The sequence below is a fragment of the Bombyx mori genome, chromosome 11 (assembly GCF_030269925.1).
Source record: "Bombyx mori chromosome 11, ASM3026992v2".
Classification (NCBI taxonomy): domain Eukaryota; kingdom Metazoa; phylum Arthropoda; class Insecta; order Lepidoptera; family Bombycidae; genus Bombyx; species Bombyx mori.
The window spans coordinates 9021535-9040441 of NC_085117.1; the positions used below are offsets into that span (position 1 = coordinate 9021535).

At 36.9% G+C, this 18907-nt stretch overlaps 2 protein-coding genes across 9 annotated transcripts; one reads left to right on the forward strand and one right to left on the reverse strand.

Annotated features, from left to right (window-relative positions):
- Nucleotides 1-151: 151 nt before the first annotated feature.
- Nucleotides 152-7016, forward strand: LOC101742368 (protein LSM14 homolog car-1). 8 transcript variants are annotated; one of them, XM_012694972.4, is made up of 8 exons: nucleotides 152-465; nucleotides 1699-2004; nucleotides 2677-2786; nucleotides 3255-3519; nucleotides 3677-3879; nucleotides 4204-4370; nucleotides 4870-5129; nucleotides 5871-7016. In XM_012694972.4, exons 1-8 carry the CDS (start codon nucleotides 345-347, stop codon nucleotides 5876-5878), a joined length of 1440 nt encoding a protein of 479 aa, XP_012550426.1. In that variant the 5' UTR covers nucleotides 152-344; the 3' UTR covers nucleotides 5879-7016. The 8 variants fall into 8 exon arrangements, with proteins under 8 accessions (XP_012550426.1, XP_012550425.1, XP_004931597.1 ...); XM_012694971.3 differs by having other exon boundaries at nucleotides 162-465; nucleotides 1699-2112; XM_004931540.4 differs by having other exon boundaries at nucleotides 162-465; nucleotides 1699-2112; nucleotides 4204-4346.
- Nucleotides 7017-7577: 561 nt separating this feature from the next.
- Nucleotides 7578-17288, reverse strand: LOC101742233 (15-hydroxyprostaglandin dehydrogenase [NAD(+)]). Its single transcript, XM_004931539.5, has 6 exons — nucleotides 17100-17288; nucleotides 16246-16369; nucleotides 13741-13847; nucleotides 12991-13164; nucleotides 12171-12325; nucleotides 7578-9588 (listed from the first exon to the last, which is right to left on the reverse strand). The coding sequence occupies exons 1-6, from the start codon at nucleotides 17190-17192 to the stop codon at nucleotides 9483-9485; spliced, it is 759 nt and encodes a 252-aa protein (XP_004931596.1). The 5' UTR covers nucleotides 17193-17288; the 3' UTR covers nucleotides 7578-9482.
- Nucleotides 17289-18907: the final 1619 nt, after the last annotated feature.

Consider the following 18907-nt stretch of genomic DNA (forward strand, 5'->3'; position numbering starts at 1 on the left):
TCTTGATCTGTGAATGTGAATTTTGGATCTTATAATTTCTACACCTACTACAAACGTTTTACTGGTAGCGAAGAAATGTGAACACGAATTCGGGTGAATTGAATCCACATGATATAATATGGCGCGAAGTCAGCAAATTGTAGTGTATAATCTATGGATCGCCTGTGAGACTATGCGAGTCTGTAATTTATTCGGCAACACTGGCTGTTTGTAAACGCTGCGCTTGTTGCCAACTTCCCGTCAGTCATTTTGTTGTTTGTTCTGATTTATTCGGTGGATAGTTTTTCAGTCTTTGAAATCGTCGAAAATCTTTGTCATCGAAATCGGTCAAGCAAAGTGACATAATGAGTTCTGGAATGCCTGAATTAGGCTCCAAAATAAGCCTAATATCGAAAGCTGACATTCGTTACGAAGGCCGACTTTTTACTGTCGATCCTCAGGAATGTACTATCGCCTTGGCTAGCGGTAAGCTAAAAAATGGATTCTTTCTCTTTAAATTTTTATGTAAACTATTGGTTTGCAGTTAATGTAAACGTGAAATATTGTAATGTCTCTAAAACACCGCGTTTCATCATTAATTCGCCAGAAATCGTAAGTACTCGAGAAAGTGCTAAGATTTTCCCTCCGTATGATCCAAGTTCACCTGTACGAAAATTAAACTTTATAGATAGAAGAAATCGTCATAAGATAAAAAGTTGATTCTTGCAGGACATCATTTTTTTTTCTACCCTCTTTAAATGAAATAGAAATGTGCCTTTGATTGCGTTTACACATTGGTGACGTTGTAAACTGTTCTTGCCGTACACCGTATATAACAATTGTTACATTGAACACGTCGTATGAAACGTCTGAATGACTAGCTATATTTAATAAAAAAAAATGTTATATTGGAATATACACCGTTGACCTTGAAAATCATATGCTAACTACCTTCAATTCTTGTAAGATTAAATATCCGATAATCTATTTTCTAATAAGTTTCATATTAGTCATTTGATTTTGGTCTACCTACTATAAATGTAATGTATGTAACTCAATTTAAATTAATTAAACAATACATCTTTTATCCTCTGGAGAGCTACATTTCCACATATACTGTACAATGCACAGTCTAAAACATGTAATGGGTCCATACTAGATAATATAAAATTTAAATATGTTGGTTTTCTCTTCATAGTCCCATGAGCTTTAATCATAATTCAGAAAAGGGGAATAATTTGAAATGGAAAAATTATTTTTACATTTGATAGTTGTAAATTTAAAATTATTACAAAATCAATCTTGAAGTTTAGTAGTTATTGAAGCTTGAAAAAAGTCAAGCATGAAATACATTTCCAATCATCTTATACAGCTCTTGATGGTGTATTTACAGGCTTGTATATGTTATTTAGCATGCGTAGCTTGATATCCATGGGGTAACCATTATTTGCAATATAATTATGCCTCAAAAATTAGTAAATGTCTATTGTGGATACAGAAATGGATTAGATATGATTTGATAATAGTTGGAATGAATTAGTATATGTATGTTGTTTTATCATGATTGGTTATGGTAAAACAACATACACGGTTGAAGACCAGGACAATGCACAAGAAGATGTATATAAAAAAATTAAATAATAGTATATAGTGTAAAGTTTACGTCATAGTTAATTTTCAAAGAAAACAGATTACTAACTATTGTATTTTTTCTTTTAGTGCGTTCATTTGGCACGGAGGATCGAGAGACTCAATATCCGGTAGCACCTCAAAGCCAAGTATATGACTACATTCTGTTCCGTGGTTCTGACATCAAGGATATCAGGGTGCTAAATAATGTTCCTTCAATGCCCAATGATCCTGCCATTATGCAGATGTCTGTACCCCCAACTCTGGGTACTGGACCAGCTCCTGGGCAGTATGTGGGGCAGTTTAACCATCCAGTTGTTGGACAAACTCCATATCCTCAGTATCATCCAATGGCTGGCTTTCCAAGTGGAGTTCACAACCAGCTCAACAAGACGAGTGAGTTGTCTCCTCAACAATCTGTGGAACTGGCATCACAAGCTCAGCCTGTAACGGCTCCAATTGGTTCTGGAGTGAACCACCACTCCAACCAAGTGAAAGACCAAGGTTTATTTTTAATGAGCATTCAGCTTGAGCTTCAACATTACTGCTTATTATATAAACACAAAGCATATCATCTGTAGCTAACATAATAAATTTTGGTAGCATCTTGATGTGAACAAAATTGTGACACAGTAATACTAATAAGGTCAACAAATTATTCAAAAGAATTGTTCTATGCTTCTCTAAATAAAACTAAACTTTACATAAAGGTTCTACTGTGTAGATCATACTTTCTAAATGGCCTTTTATAGTCTGGCATTAACGTCAGAGAGCTTATAAATGTTTTATGGTTCAATAAGTATAGCATATTAATTTAATTGTTAAATTTAAACCTTTATATTCCTTAAGTCTACCATGATTTTCAATGTAAATAACAAAATTGCTTTTAAAAGCTTCTGCTCCTTGGTCTGTTACTTGTAAAAATGTTTGTGTATACTTGTAATTTGTTGTATCTACATAATCTGTGTAATCATCACAATATGCATAGACTTCATTAACTAGCTTTGCTTTAATATTTAAATTACATTCTATTTAATTAAAAGCTTTAGTGTGAAACAATTATTACAGGCTCAATGCTTGACCTCATTGGTGGAGGATCCCAACAAAATGCATCTCGGTCAGGTACACCTGCTGTCGGTGTTCATAGGAAAAGTCCAACAGCTGACCAAAGCATTCAGGTGAGTTATTTATTACAAACACCAGTCTTAAATAAATAAAAAACAATCAAGTTATAGTATATATAATTGGTAATCCTATGCAGTGTGGTTGGTCTAGAAACTAACAAATATCAAGGCAAAAATCACAGTAAAGGATATTATGTGGATCCAAACTAGGACCATGGGAACCAAAGATAATTTAAATTGATGATATAATATGTAGATATTAAACATCCAGGTCAAGAATAAACAAATCTGTTTGAGGTTGAATCATCAATGAAGAACATACCCTGCCATTGTGTCACACAAATAGACACAATATAGCACTGAAATATACACACTAGATGTTTTAAAAAGGAAAAAAAACATTAATTTAGCATTCTCAGATTTTGAACGGAGAAGTAAAGTTATTTGTCTCACAAAATCCGCTTCTTTTTATCATACTCTCAATCTACAAGTTTTGACTACTTTCAAAACTTTATTTTAAAGGTTGGTACAGGCGCTGGCAGCTCAGGTCAACAACGGGATAGCAGACGCGGGAGCAACAACACTGCACAGCAACAACAGCAGCAGCAGCAGCAACAACAAAAGGGCCAGCAACGCAATCGTACCAACTCACGCAACCGACAACGTTTTCCGAGTGGCACGAATCAGCAGCAACCCCATCAACCACTACAACAACAACAACAACAACAACAACCTCAGCAACAGAATATGCAACACCAACCTAGACCTCAGCATCACAATCATCAAGGTAATTTCAAATCTATCTCTTTTTAGAACACAAACAACATATCACAACGTCTTTATGCTGTGTGTAGATTTAAAATGTAGTTTAATACAATTATTGTTTTGTACAGTATAATTAGTATTGTTATTAATATAACTATTGAAAGTCTCTTTTTGTTTAGGGTTTTTTGATGGACAAAACTTTAATCGTGGAGGATGGCGAGGCAGGCCACGTGGACGTGGCCGTGGTGGATTCATACCTCGAAACAAGAACACACTCAAGTTCGACAATGATTATGATTTTGAACAGGCCAATACTGAATTTGAAGAACTGAGGAATCAACTTGCCAAAACTAAGATCAGTGAAGGAGATGTAAAAGTTGAGGTTTGTATGTTTATTGCAGTGTAACAAAGTTATAAAAAATTTCATTTGCAATGACTAATTAATTATATTAATCCATTAAATAATTTTTTATGTATTATAAATTATTTTAAAATCTGTTCAGATAAAGAGTCCATGATATTATCACCAAATTTCTTTGTTTTTTATAATTAATGCTATTAATCAACTACCCAGTTGACGAAATACTCTATATGGTTAGATATAGGGAGAACAAATAACATGTATTAATAAAAATTGTAATTTACAAAATTAAATTTTCATGAATGAAACATATCTATCCATAATATGTCCTATTCTCCAATGCAGGGAACAGTAGAAGTGGACAAGAAAGACGATTCTGGCAACGAAACGGGTGCCGGCGAACCTGAAGTCGAGGAAGATTCGTCTTTCACTGGCTATGACAAGACCAAGAGCTTCTTTGACAACATATCCTGTGAGGCTGTTGAGAGGTCAGCTTACTATAAAATAGCTATGTATGTGTTTTCTCAAAATAAAACCAATTCATATTATAATACTCTTAATAAATTATAAATATCCTGATAGTCAAACACACTGAAACAGTCCAAAGGTACAAATTTAAAAACCAACTTCAAATGGTACCTATCCATATTCAATTATAACATATCAGTTTTTCAGGTTAGAGTTCAATTTGAGTTGTGTGCCAGTAAATAGTCTAATTAATTGTTTTAACGTTTTTGTTTTGCATTGACATCAGGAGAATTAAATTACCAAATTATTTAATTATTATTACACCAAAAGTATGTAACATGTTGTTAAGCACACAAGTGAAGCCTTTCAACAACTTTTCATTTACTTCATCAATAAATCATTTAAAGTTCAGTGTTGTGTTGTGTTTATAAAATTAATCTAAGTACACTATAAGCAAGAATTAATCTAAAAAGTCTCTTCTGATTGCCTTACTGATTTTTTGTAATTAACATCTAGTGGTCTAATATATAAATCCGTCGACAGGTCAAAGGGGAGGTCTCAGCGGACGGATTGGCGTACGGAGCGTAAGCTGAACTCAGAGACGTTTGGCGTAGCGTCGGCGCGGCGCGGGGCCTGGCGCCCTCGCGCGTCGTGGCGTCATCCCGCGCACCACAACCAACACAATCAACATAACCAACAGTACGCGCATCACCACTACCAGCAGCAACATGCCTGGCGCTCCAACCGCGGTGCGCGCTCTCGGCCCTCCACCAGCACCGCCGCGCCGGAACAGTCTGCACCAGGTACTGTTACCCAGTCTACACACTATACGAAATATGTCTCAAGTTGATATCTTCTCATTAGATAGTTTGATGAATTGTTTCCTCCTTCTTCTTTTTTGATTGTCTTTGTGGGCAGACGAGCATACGGTCCTAATGGTGAGTGGTTACCGTCGCCCATGGACTTCAGCAATGCCAGGGGCAGAGCCAAGCCACTGCCTATGAAGCGTTATGAGCTGCTTGCTCGTGCTTTGCTCATTTAGTGCAAAGTTGCAAGATTAGTTTAGTGGATCAGCATTTAATCTCTGTGACTCTGGCCTTTACCATCTTCTGCCATCTTGTCCTACAAATAGGGCGCACGAGAACTCTGTAAGAGGTTCAGGTCCCAGCCCAAGAAAAAAAAAGGCTGAACTGTATCCATGTGTAGTTACTACCGTTCTGCTTATTTCCAATATAGATAGATACATAGTGGCGTTCATGCTGTAAAGTATAGCGGCTCCAGTAATTATTTAATATTTCATCTAGAACAAACAAATAAAAAAGTATTGGCTTTTCATGAAATTTTTATAAAATTGTAAAATTTTGTAAGTAAGCAAAGTAAAAAAAATATTATATTATCATTTTACAATATTGCAAATCTCTTTGCATTTTGCTAAGTTTAAAGATGAGTGATAAGAATTCAAATGCAAGAAAGTCAAAGGCTATGAAGTTTCTGTAACTCTTTATTTGTCTTAAACTTTCAAATTCTCCCATTCTTTGTTACAGCTAAGTAGAAAAGGGGATGAGAAGACTACAAGACAGAATCTTAATTTATTATCGCGAGGACTTATCACAAATGGAAAAGTAACGGAAAAGTTCGAGTTGGTGAAAAAAGTGTTGATCGAATATGACTGTGCGTGTGTGCTATGTATGTCACTACGGGAAATAATACTACTGAAAGGTTTTTAAGATGGTGGAACATTTTTTGGTGTGATAGTGTTGTATCCAATTTAATGGAAGGAATGAGAAAGAAATTCCCGTAAGCATACAATAGATTATTTCGGCCGAGAGAGCTCACAAGTAGAGTTTTGTAAGGATAGAAATGCTGTGGGCGATCATTGTCCGTTGAACTGAATTTTGGCATCAAAATTGTGTGTTATTGTCAAGGTTATTGACCAACATGATGCTAGGATGTAACTCATGTGATATCAGATGTCAATATTCTGTGGTGAGAAGGAAAACATAAAATGCCTCTCAACTTGTAAATTACACCAATGTCATGTAATTTCTTGCATAGTGTACTGATTAATATGATTTAGCGCCCAATGAAATGTATTTTCATAAAGCTTCTCACCTATTTGTGCATTTGTGCCTATAATTGTTAGATTATTGAACGTTTTTATTGATTAAGCGTCATTGCTCTTCCATTTTTATTTTAAAAAGCAATGACGATTAAAGCAGCGGTCCTACTAATTTGAGAAAGAATCCTTAATGTGGGTGACTTAAAAGTTTAATTGCCGTTTAGTTGTTTATAGATTGTAGTTAAATAAAATGTGATGGTAGGGCTGCTGATGCGGTCTCCAGTGACGCCAGCGCGGCTCACCAGGGTTACTACCAAATCTCTCAGCGCGCTTTGATTTGCGTCGCGTGTTTGTATTCGTAATCAAACAGTGAAGTGTTCCAAAGTTTTTATCACATTAAATTTTAATTGTAAATCTATTTATGCTAGAAAAGGACAAAAAAAATTTAATATCACTTTGAACATTGTTAGTTTTCATAAAAGATGTGTAAAAATAAAATAGAGCAGCAGGGGTCCTTTTCATGCTGATATCAGTTTGACAAAAGATGTGGTATTTGTAAAATCTGTTTCTCAAAACTGTACCTGGTGATTGTATTATTATGAAAATATACATTTACTACAAATCTTTCAAACAGTAATTTTATTTATTAGGTACCTGATAAGCGCGTCTTGAATGAACTAAAGGTATTACCGACTAGTCTTGTGGTTACCTGATCCCACCGACATCAAAACGTATATCCTACAGAGGAGGTTTTAAACTATATGTCGACAACTCAGTGGTGCAGTAGTTAGACGCACTGACTTGCGCCAAGGCTCGTGGGTTCGATTCCCACATCGGAAAATATTGTGTGATAAACAGGTTTGTTTGCTTTTTGTCTGGGTATTTATTTTCTATATTAAGTATATATTTAATCATTTTTAAGCTGTTTTATCAGTCTGGTACTCAATACGGGGAGTCCTAAATTGTAACCGGATGACCGTGCGTGATTTGTTCCCAATTATTATTATCCCCCTCAAACCGGAATGCATTCTTGCTTCTCTGCGGAAATCAAAGTGGTGGTAATTTTACAATACGCCCCACCACTAATAAAGACTGATGTAGTATGTACCGTAATTAAAGAGGATACACTCATCGAATGTTTCTCTTACGTAGTTGTAGGTGGTTTTAATAATGGAACAAAACAATACCCATATCTGGTAGGTAGATATGAAATACAAGTCGAATAATATTTATTTGCAAATCAAACAAAAGCTACTACAAAACATACATCTGCATGGCATAAAAAACAACATAATGTACAAAAATTCTTATAAAACTAAAAGCAAACTTCCCTTTGCTTTTCCCTTCTTAAATATAAGTTTAATAAAATTATCGAACGTAAATTGTTATGTATTTTTTTTTTCTAAATTCATAAACGAATTAATTACATACCATCCAACTTAAATTATGCATGTCTACGTACAAATTCTGTAAATGTCTCCGTAACTACCGCATCGAGTATAATGTACGGTATCTATGGAAAAAGGGAAGGCTATTCTACCTCCTAACCTATAGAGAAAAAATCCAATTAAATAGTATCTGATTTTCGATTTTCATTCGTACCATTTTACAGATCCGATACCATTAATTAAATTGGTTCTGTCGAAAACTAAATCTTATATTTGTTTCTAAACGCTTACGTTACACAAAATATTTTGTTAATCGTATGAGATTCTAATTTTGTATAAATATGTTTTTGGTGGTTTTTTATTTCATTATAAATATAAATACGCATCTAAAATTGCATGAAAAATAATATTTACACAACCGTAGGAGATCAATATCCTTACGTCATACATTAAATTATAAATAGAATGAAAGCGATTATGTACCCATTCTTTGAGCAATATATTGTATTAATTTAAGGTGAAGCATTAAAAATGTTTAAGAAATCCATACATATTAAAGTTTCTAAAAGTTATTATGTTATGTTAGTACCTATTTTAATTTTAAACTCCACTGCACTCCGTTACTAATTCCCTTGCGAAGTAAGTTTTAATAACAGTACACTCTCGAGAAAAAGTTAAGTAGGTATGTATCAGATGGTGTGAAGTTTAGTTCTTAAATTAGGTGAAAATGGCTTTTCGTTACATTAATAAACAATATTATTATTGGGCTACACATTTAGTCGCGCCGCACATTGGAAGAAAGTAATGTTTTTCGGGAATTTAACGCTTGGCTTTATTTATTTATTTATTGCTTAGATGGTTGGACGAGCTCAGCCCACCTGGTGTTAAGTGGTTACCGGAGCCCATAGACATCTACAACGTAAGTGCGCCACCTACCTTGAGATATAAGTTCTAAGTTCTCAGTATAGTTACAACGGCTACCCCACCTTTCAAACCGAAACGAATTACTGCTTCACGTACCTACCCGTGCGGTCTCACAAGAGGTCCTATCACCAGTAAACAGGCTGTAGACAAGTCTGTGATAACGTCTTAGACCTCACATAGATCGGCCAAATGCTCGCCAGAAGCGCGTCAGAGCTCTTACGTAGGCAATAAGAAACAGAAATGCCGAAGCAAAAGACCGAATTTATGGGTAAGATTCGCAAATGTTCAGACTTTGTATTTATGTTGGGGATAAATTAAAAAATGTTATTAATATATATCTCTGGTATTAGTTTGTTTTCTGCTGCTCTAAACTTTGAACTTTAAAAAATGTTCAATGTTGAAAGTTCAAGCAGTTTTTGTTTTTATTAGATGTTTAATGTTGACATACCATAATGTAATAATTTAAAAAAAATAGTTTGACGATTATCAGTATTTTCGTACAGTAAAAATATTCCGCCTTCGAGAGTACCCTCTCGAAATTCAGGAATAAATTATTTAGATTGCTAAATACTTTTTAAAATTCGGTCTTTGTGTGATCCTAAACTTACAAATTACTGTTTCTTGGGAGATTATGTCTATTTTCAGAATCAGGACGCCACTTGTGAAATGGGTGCGCGTTGGCGGAACAAAATTTCTTAGAATGTGCGGCCGAGATTAAACCAACTTCATTGTGCTAGCAAGTCTAAATGTCGCTCAATGTTACGAAATGCCTTGCCGATTTACACTTAGCCGCGCCACTCCCTAGCCGGCTGAGCGTTTTCGACAATCCAAACTGAGCCGCTTTGACCTTTCGCGAGTACATCCACCAGGGCTCTCCCAACGTGATCAGAGCTGTAAACAAACAATATCAAATTCAAATTGAATTCATCATGAACATGTACCTACTTTTTTTTTTTGCTTCGGTGTGTGAACGGGCTCACAGCCACAGCCCACTGAGTTTCTCGCCAGATCATCTCAGTGGGTCGCGTGTCCGATGCGGTGGTAGATTCTGCGAAGCACTGCTCTTGCTAGGGCCAGTGTTAGGAACACTCCGGTTTGAGCCCTGTGAGCTCACCTACACGTTAGGGTGAAGCTGAAGTAGCCTCTCAAGGCTATCAGCATAGGTAAGAAAAAGAAATAATATACAAATGCACCTGACGTCTTATCCTTTAGGCCACGACAACTTCAAATTGAGTTGAATTTCCTTTACAATTTTTTTTTCCGAAGTGATATTAAAAATAATAATTTTATATACTATAATAAACTTTTACATCATGACCTAGAATACTATTTACATATTTAACAAATTGAGAGATTACGCAGACGGCATCAACAATATAAATATATAACCAATGATACCAATATATTCAATGATCCTCACACTAGGTACAGCCTGTATCGTGAGGACCAAAATGCGATTTACTATATATATTATATAATCGACCTCAAAACGACATCACCATCATTAATAACAATATACACTTAAAAACATGCGTTACAAGATTTCACATATAACAGAAAATTTGAGTTATAAAAATAACACGTCAAATAATTACCTTAATAAACAAATATAAAATAAAGTAATAAGAAAAAATAAACAAAAAAAGACACAAAAGTAATACATCGTCTGGTGTAGTGGTAAGTGACCCATCCCGACAGGAGCCCTCTTCTTCGATATAGCGAAGGCGTTCGACAAAGTCTGGCACAACGGTTTGATATACAAACTGTATAACATGGGAGTGCCAGACAGACTCGTGCTCATCATACGAGACTACTTGTCGAACCGTTCGTTCCGATATCGAGTCGAGGGAACGCGTTCCCGCCCCCGTCACGTCACAGCCGAAGTCCCGCAAGGCTCCGCCCTTTCCCCATTACTATTTAGTTTGTATATCAATGATATACCCCGGTCTCCGGAGACCCATCTGGCACTCTTCGCCGATGACACCGCTATCTACTACTCGTGTAGGAAGAAGGCGTTTCTTCATCGACGACTTCAGACCGCAGCTACCACCACGGGAAAGTGGTTCCGGAAGTGGCGCATCGACATCAACCCCACGAAAAGGACAGCGGTGCTCTTCAAAAGGGGTCGCCCTCCGAACACCACGCTGAGCATCCCTCTCCCGACTAGGCGCGTCGACACCTCCGCCTCCGCCATTCGCCCAATCACAATGTTTGACCAGCCCATACCGTGGGCCCCGAAGGTCAAATATTTAGGCGTCACCCTCGAAAGTAGGATGACATTCCGCCCTCACATCAAGACGGTACGCGACCGTGCCGCCTTCATTCTAGGACGTCTCTACCCGATGATATGCAGGCGAAGTAAAATGTCCCTTAGAAATAAGGTGACACTCTACAAAACTTGCATACGCCCCGTCATGACCTATGCACGTGTAGTGTTCGCTCACGCGGCCCGCACTCACTTAAAATCCTTCCAGATTATTCAATCCCGTTTTTGCAGGATAGCCGTCGGAGCCCCGTGGTTCGTCAGGAACGTCGACCTCCATGACGACCTGGACTTAGAGTCCGTCAGTAAGTATTTGCAGTCGGCGTCGATGCGCCACTTCGATAAAGCGGCACGACATGAGAACCCTCTCATCGTGGCCGCCGGTAACTACATTCCCGATCCTGCGGACAGAATGGAAAGTAGTCGATGTCACCCAAAACATGTCATCTCGGATCCTCCCGATCCACTAACGGTGCTTTTAGGTACTTCAAACACCGGTCACCGTTCGGGCTCGAAGGGCTCGACGAGTAAATTAACTCTCAGACACAGCCCATTGAGTTTCTCGCCGGATCTTCTCAGTGGGTCGCGTTTCCGATCCGGTGGTAGATTCTGCGAAGCACGGCTCTTGCTAGGGTTCGTGTTAGCATCGTCGCCAGGTTTGAGCCCCGTGAGCTCACCTACTAGCCACGGTTACGCTGAAATAGCCTCTCAAGGCTATCAGCTTAGGTAGGAAAAAAAAAAGGTAAGTGACATGGTCACTGCACAAGGGGGTCACGGGTTCGAATCCCGCCAAGGCAAGATATTTGTATGATAAAAAAATGGTCTTTTCCAGGGTTGTGGATGTTTATTAAAAATATGTATGTGTATAATAAAAATCTTACATTTATTTCCGTTATCTGATACCTGTAACACAAGTTCTTTACGAACTTAGTACGTGACCAGTTAACGTGGCGTGATTGTTAGTAAATATTTATTATTATTATTATTTTTATTTAAATTTTTACTTTCTCAGCTTGCGCTGGTAGAACTTTAGTGACATTTACAGACTCGCTCAAGTAAATGTCACGGTTTCTTGGGGCTGGCTAATTAAGTGTGCTCTACTATTGCATTATATGGTTGATCATCTATTTATTATTACTATTATTATTACATCTACTACTATGTATTTCTTGCTTTTAATAAAGTTCTAAATTACTTTGATTTAACACACCTCTGCATTTTAGAATCTGTAATGTCCCCTAGCCAAGCAGTCTCGTATTTTGAAGACATAAGCTGCTTGTCAAGATCCTTCACCAAACCACTGTCCGTGAGTCCAGGGCACACGACGAGGCATCGCACTCCGGTCATATTGACGTGGTACTGATCCTATGAACCAAAGGATGAAAAATGCCAATAATATATAGTACTGTACAGTGTGATCGTGTCCATAACAATGTATGGCGCGCGATATTGTTGTGCTATGAGCTATATACTATATGTTATCATATTATAGCGTAGTCTGAAAGCAGTTTTATGTCCAAACAGCAAATTCCTGCTTTGAGTTATAACATTATACGGGTACCGTTATTTTTGTATTTGAACTAAAATTATTGTTTCTTCAATAAATATCCACTTCGAACATTTTTGTGGGAATGCGTCGAGCGAAGCTGTGTGGTTTTATTTATTTATTTAGTATTCTTGCACATGTATTAGCCGTTTAGCACCTGTGAAAGTGTACAAGTCTAGAAATGAAAGAAAGACGATGAACTTGGCTTCTTGGGTACCCAAAAAAATCCACTGAAATCTCAATAAATAGCTGCGTTTTACTTAGCCTTATTTTATTCCATCTCATTTCGTTTATTTCATTTTGATCCAAATTGATTACAGTCTCAATATCAATCAACTTCATCGCGTTTCGCTCCATATTTTAATTTGTAATAAAACCTTGTATGTATTTTTAATGAAGATTTTTATAAATTTGACACTGGCAACAACGGTATCGCAAGAAGCCAATTGCCATACATAAAAAAGTAAAAGGAATATTCACTCACCCCGTAAGCTCTGGTGAGGCCAACAATAGCGTAGTTCGTTGCTGTGTAGATCGGAGTCGACACTTGAGGTCTCGCAAATGCTGTAGAGGCCGTGTTCACGATGACACCGCCTTGCCCTCCGCGATCCTTCCCCATAAACCGATATGCGAGCAGCGTACCTCTGATGACGCCATTCTATACGCACCCAACATTATTATCATCGTCATTCTCATGCTCTTCTCCCAGTTACTTAAAGGTCGGCGCAACATGTTGTCCTTCCATACTCCTCTATCTTAAGCCATTTCTTGGCTCACTACCCTTTTACACATATCGTCTTTCATGCAATCCATCCATTTCTTCTTAGGTCTACCTCTTCCTCTCGACCAACCAACCAACCATGCAACCAGCATTATTATGTATGTATTGAATATGTATTCTAGAACTATTAGCTACGGGATATTTATACGATGCCAATCACTGACATATTAAGGTTATGTACTGCACTAAGTGTTAATTTTTTAACATAAATTTTGAAATGAAAAAGTTAGTTTTTCTTTTTAAACACCCAAGTTCATTAAAAGCTTCCACTCAAAATGAAAAATCGGTTTACAAAAAGCCGAGAAAAGGTGCTTATCTGTTTTTTCCTTTATAACTATGTACTTTGTTGATAGATTTAGCAATATTGAGAAGTGTCCGTATAGTAAGAACTTTACGACATAATGACAAGAGACGCTTTTGCCATTGTCAATATAAAATAGCATTCGGACTTACCAAATTAACATCGACTTCGAGTTCCCAAAGCCTGTCGTTCATGAAGCCAGCATTATTAATGACAATGTCAATCCGGTTGAACTCCTCTACTGTCATCACAAATGCCTCTGCAAAAGTGCATTATATAGTACATAAGCAGAAAATTTCTCATTGCTTTCATGACGATTAAATTTAATTTGGCAAATTGGCATTTTCACTGTAAAAAAACTACTCGGATTATTGACTATGTTTATTGACCCCATCTAATTTACCTATAAGTCTTCTAGCGATAATATAACTCACGGAATAGGCAAAAGAAGGGGCTTTTTTTAGATTGAACCGCGTTACCGATTGACCATTTACAAGTTCGTTACGATTTACTATGACCATTCTATGACTTTCAATACCGCTTTTGATAATTAATTATCAAAATCACTACCAGCCAATAAACGTCCACTGTTGGAAATAGGTATTCCCAAGGTTCACCACAATGAGCGACGCCACGCTGTCCACATCCAGTGGATTCCCACGATCTTTAACAGGTCGTTGTTCCACCTCGTGGGACCCACGCTGCGTTTTACGATGCGCGGTCACCACTCCAGAGTTTTTCGATTCCAGCACTGTGCTTTATCTACAGCCACTTCAATCTCATAACTCTTCGGGCTATGTCATATATAATATATATGCTAATGCAAAATAATTGTCCCTACCTAATAATGCTTCGACACTATAATTCTAATCTACCTTCGTGCAATATTTATCTGTGTGTGTTAGTGCGAGTTTTTTAACGTTCTCGATATCGTAAAAGTTAGCCCAATTTTGTATGCAGTTGGAACAGCGCCCCTAGCGGCAAACGTAGGCAAACGATCGCATTCCATACAAATATGAGCAAACTTTTACGCTATCGAGAACGTTAAAAAACTCGCACTAAGCGCACTGCAATCTACCTATCTACTTCGTCTAACGGTTTGTCAAGTCCTGACTACATAGAAACTAGGCCATGAAATACTTATATGCTTTTAGTATTTACGAAATCTATAAATGCGTAATGTAAAATATACACCAATTTGTTAATTTCCAAAGAATCTCTTCAGGTCAGAGCCCCGTGAGCTCACCTACTCGCTCGGTTACGCTGGCATAGCCTCCGAAGGCTACCAGGTTAGGTTACTTTACTGGTGATAGGACCTCTTGTGAGTCCGCACGGGTAGGTACCACCACTCCGCCTATTTCTGCCGTGAAGCAGTGATGCGTTTCGGCTTGAAGGGGGGGCAGCCGTTGTAACTATACTTGAGACCTTAGAACTTATATCTCAAGGTGGGTGGCGCATTTACGTCGTAGATGTGTAGGGGCTCCAGTAACCACTTAACATCAGGTGGGCTGTGAGCTCGTCCACCCATCTAAGCAATAAAAAATAGGTAGGGGGGAAAAAAGCAAGGAATGTTTTGACTGTGTTAATAAAATGGCCGAATGCTAATTTTCAACAACCTACTTCTCTTTTATCGTAAGTTATTAAATAGCATCCATTGTTTATAATGCAACAACGAGATGAAAATACATACGATGTCTTGTCGTCACCCTAACTGTTCAAGAAGTATTTATAGAAATTACTGGTACTAAAACTCTAAGGATATCCGGAGCGGAGAACGCCAGTTTATTTTTAAAATAATCGGGTACGTCTCTAATATTACCTTGGTGCAAATTTTAAAATATCATTTAAAAAAAATAAGCCTTTTATTCCATGCAAATAGTAGGTTACATACATATTTCAAATATAAAGAAGATAAAAAATAATGGTGATGCTATTAACACGTATTTCAGCCTCTTCCCTCCTTCCTCTTCATTTAAAAAGTATAAATGTAGAAAGCGCTTTTTAAAAAAAGTTTGAATTGTGAATATAGAAGTTTGTTTGCATGAACCCTCCTCAAGTGAAGGTGAAGGCCTCCTCTAAAGAATACCATGTGTCTCTATCTTGGGCTATTTTCAGTAAATAATAATAATAAAACATAATTTACAAATCTTGATCAATGTCTTCTTTTTTAAGTCCTATGTTATGCATAAGTTTATTTATATACTAGCGACCCGCCCTCGCTTCGCTTCGGAAACCTTAAAACACACATGAAACGAAAAAAAAAAAAATTAAAAAAAAATTAAAAAAGTAGCCTATGTTCATCAGGGACAATGTCGGCTTCTAATGGAAAAATAATTTTTCAAATCGGTCCAGTAGTTTCGGAGCCTATTCGAAACAAACAAACAAACAAATCTTTCCTCTTTATAATATTAGTATTAGTATTATTTATATAAAACTAGCGACCCGCCCTCGCTTCGCTTCGGAAACTGTAATTTATTATTGATTTCTCCACTATTTAATGGATGTTATTATACATATAAACCTTCCTCTTCAATCACTCTATCTATTAAAAAAAACCGCATGAAAATCCGTTGCGTAGTTTTAAAGAATTAAGCATACATAGGCATATAGGGACAGAGAAAGCGACTTTGTTTTATACTACGTAGTGATTTTGTTACCTTCAAATTGTGGATAGTCAGTAACATCTAATCGACAAAACAAAACGTTTTTTCGGCCATATTTTGAAGCGAGCTTTTCTGTTACTTGTTCCCCGCGCTCCGAATCGATGTCGCATAGGGAAACCTGCAATGTGTATTACAGATTATATACAATTAACGACACCTTCTTTCATCTTCGCTTAAAACAAACATTAGGCCCACGTATTTACACTATTAATTATACAGATACTCTATCGGTTTTATTATTTTAATTAAAAAAAAAAAACATAAATTTAAATGTAAAGTTTCCAAAAAACTATTTTCATAGAAATAATGTAATGTAATATTATCGGTGATGTTTTTTATACATTATTAATTAGGTACTGTTTTTAATTTTGTTCATTTATGTACTAGGTATAGTTCTCGACATCGATGAACAATAATATTTGATATCAATCTCTCTGCACTATCAATTTTAATACCTATTCTAACAATGTTACTTTTAAAATTCTAATGTATTACTAGCAAAACTAAAGTCTACTATTAACAGAATATGTTTACTAATTCTAATCAACACATTAAGTGTACCATATAATCTAATTTATACAAAGGTAAGAAAAAAAAAAATCATGTCAATGACCGGAGCATTGCGCCGGCAAAAATCAATACAAACGGATTCAGACAGTAAAAATAAAAGTATTTGAGAAATCAATAATGATGGCACAAGTGATAAAATGTCCAATTTTATAGTACAAAATAGTGCATAGCGTCTTTGCACAGTACCTAAGTACTTCATTCAACAGTTTTTTTGTTACCTTGAACTTAAAATTACATCGTGGTGAAGTGACGCAGCGTATGTTTCATTAATTTCTTACCTTAGCACCTTGTTTTAATAATTCTTCGCTATAGGCTAAGCCGATGCCGGAAGCCGCGCCCGTTATCAATGCAACCTTTCCTTTTAAGTCCATATTAATTGATGAATAAAAACAGCGCGCCTAAAAATGTGAAGTGCTTAGTTTCGCTGCCGCCCTCGCTTTACTTGCGATTCGATCGAGACGGAAACTCCCCGGGTGGGTCAGCGGGGAGGGGAAAACAGTATTTTCTCCTCTGTCCCCTCCCCCCTCGTAGTAAATACGCACGACAGCACTCCACTCAAGTCTTGTGCCCCGTTGATTCGGCTTGTTTTGTTTATTTCTAACTACGATGCTATCGTCAATGTTTCGTTTGTGCATATTGTAATTCCAGAATCAAAACAGATTTAAAAAAAAAATTGTGAAGAAAAAAAAAGAGCCCGCTGAGTTTGTTTCGCCGGTTCTTCTTAGGACTGTGGCTTTTTTTGGAACCGGTGGTAGAGTTAACATTGTTATTTATATTTTGACATTCAACAAGTGCATCTCGAATATATTAAGTGTATAATCTATGAACAAGTGTGTTATGCTGACATCTAAGTTGAAATAAATGATTTTGAATTAGAATTTGAATTTGATTAGTAAATTTATTTTTTTATTTTCTATTAATAAATTTCTTAAGAACATGATGCCTCAATCAAAGGGCCGTTCCAGTTGAAATGTTGTTACCCATATTGTCTTTAAAGGTGTCTGTCTACACTGTAACTAAAATAAACGAGTTAAACGCGTAAGCATGCGTCTATAGAAATGAAAACTTGTTGAAACAATAGTCCTAGTATATTACATTTATAAGTACATACGTTGCAACTTTAAATTTTATTAATGTTACGCTCTCGTGAGTGCAGCATGCCCGTCATGACAATGACTAACATGCCAATGTAACATGGTACATATTTCAAAATTTCACTCAACTACATTTTGTTATTCGAAATTTAAACAAAACCCTTTATTATCAAAATTTAGAAATTTGTGGCCCTCCTTTTATTGTCTTGAAAGGGACACGACTCCACGACTCACTTAATGAAGAGTACATAGCAGCAGTGTATAACCCATAGGTTTCAAATGATCAACATTATCAACAACCCCAATAACCCTGTTCTGCATGGAGACAAATAATAGCTGGTGGTAGGACCACTTTTGAGTCCGCACGGGTAGGTACCACCACCCTGCCTATTTCTGCCGTGAAGCAGTAATGCGTTTCGGTTTGAAGGGTGGGGCAGCCGTTATAACTATACTAAGACCTTAGAACTTATATCTCAAGGTGGTTGGCGCATTTATGTTGTAGATGTCTATGGACTCCAGTAACCACTTAACACCAGGTGGGCTGTGAGCTCGTCCAACCATATAAGCAATAAAAAAATAAAAATTTGGGAGCTCCGGCGCAAGGACCGTTTCACCGAACCTCTGCTTTGTATGATACCTACAAGTCTGGTATCTGTTAGTAGTCTCAATATTATAGAAGCGAATTTAGCCTCAAGATCAGAGTTCACAGAGCTCGAAATATCAATCCCACCGAATGACGATATTTTCAGAATGTTACGGGAACTGCCATGAAAATCACCAATTCTTCTTAATCACACCCTCGTGCCACACCTTTCACGCAAATGCCAGTCGCATACAACAATTTAATATTAGTTCAGTGTACTTAGTGCGAGTTTTTTAACGTTCTCGATAGCGTAAAAGTTACAAATTTGTGTGCAGTTGAAACAGCGACCCTAGTGACACACAGTTTCAGGAAGCGAAGTTTCAAAATAACTTAGATCCTAGAGCGAATC

Excerpts from the sequence above, each read along its gene's own strand:
- LOC101742368 (XM_062671084.1), top strand. The coding sequence starts at position 345 with ATGAGTTCTGGAATGCCTGAATTAGGCTCCAAAATAAGCCTAATATCG. Across the intron at positions 466-1,698 it reads TACTATCGCCTTGGCTAGCG|TGCGTTCATTTGGCACGGAG; the intron begins GTAAGCTAAAAA and ends TTTTTCTTTTAG. Across the intron at positions 3,880-4,203 it reads AAGGAGATGTAAAAGTTGAG|GGAACAGTAGAAGTGGACAA; the intron begins GTTTGTATGTTT and ends TCTCCAATGCAG.
- LOC101742233 (XM_004931539.5), bottom strand. The coding sequence starts at position 17,192 with ATGGACTTAAAAGGAAAGGTTGCATTGATAACGGGCGCGGCTTCCGGC. Across the intron at positions 16,370-17,099 it reads TATTAAAACAAGGTGCTAAG|GTTTCCCTATGCGACATCGA; the intron begins GTAAGAAATTAA and ends TACACATTGCAG. Across the intron at positions 12,326-12,990 it reads GCCTCACCAGAGCTTACGGG|GATCAGTACCACGTCAATAT; the intron begins GTGAGTGAATAT and ends TTTGGTTCATAG.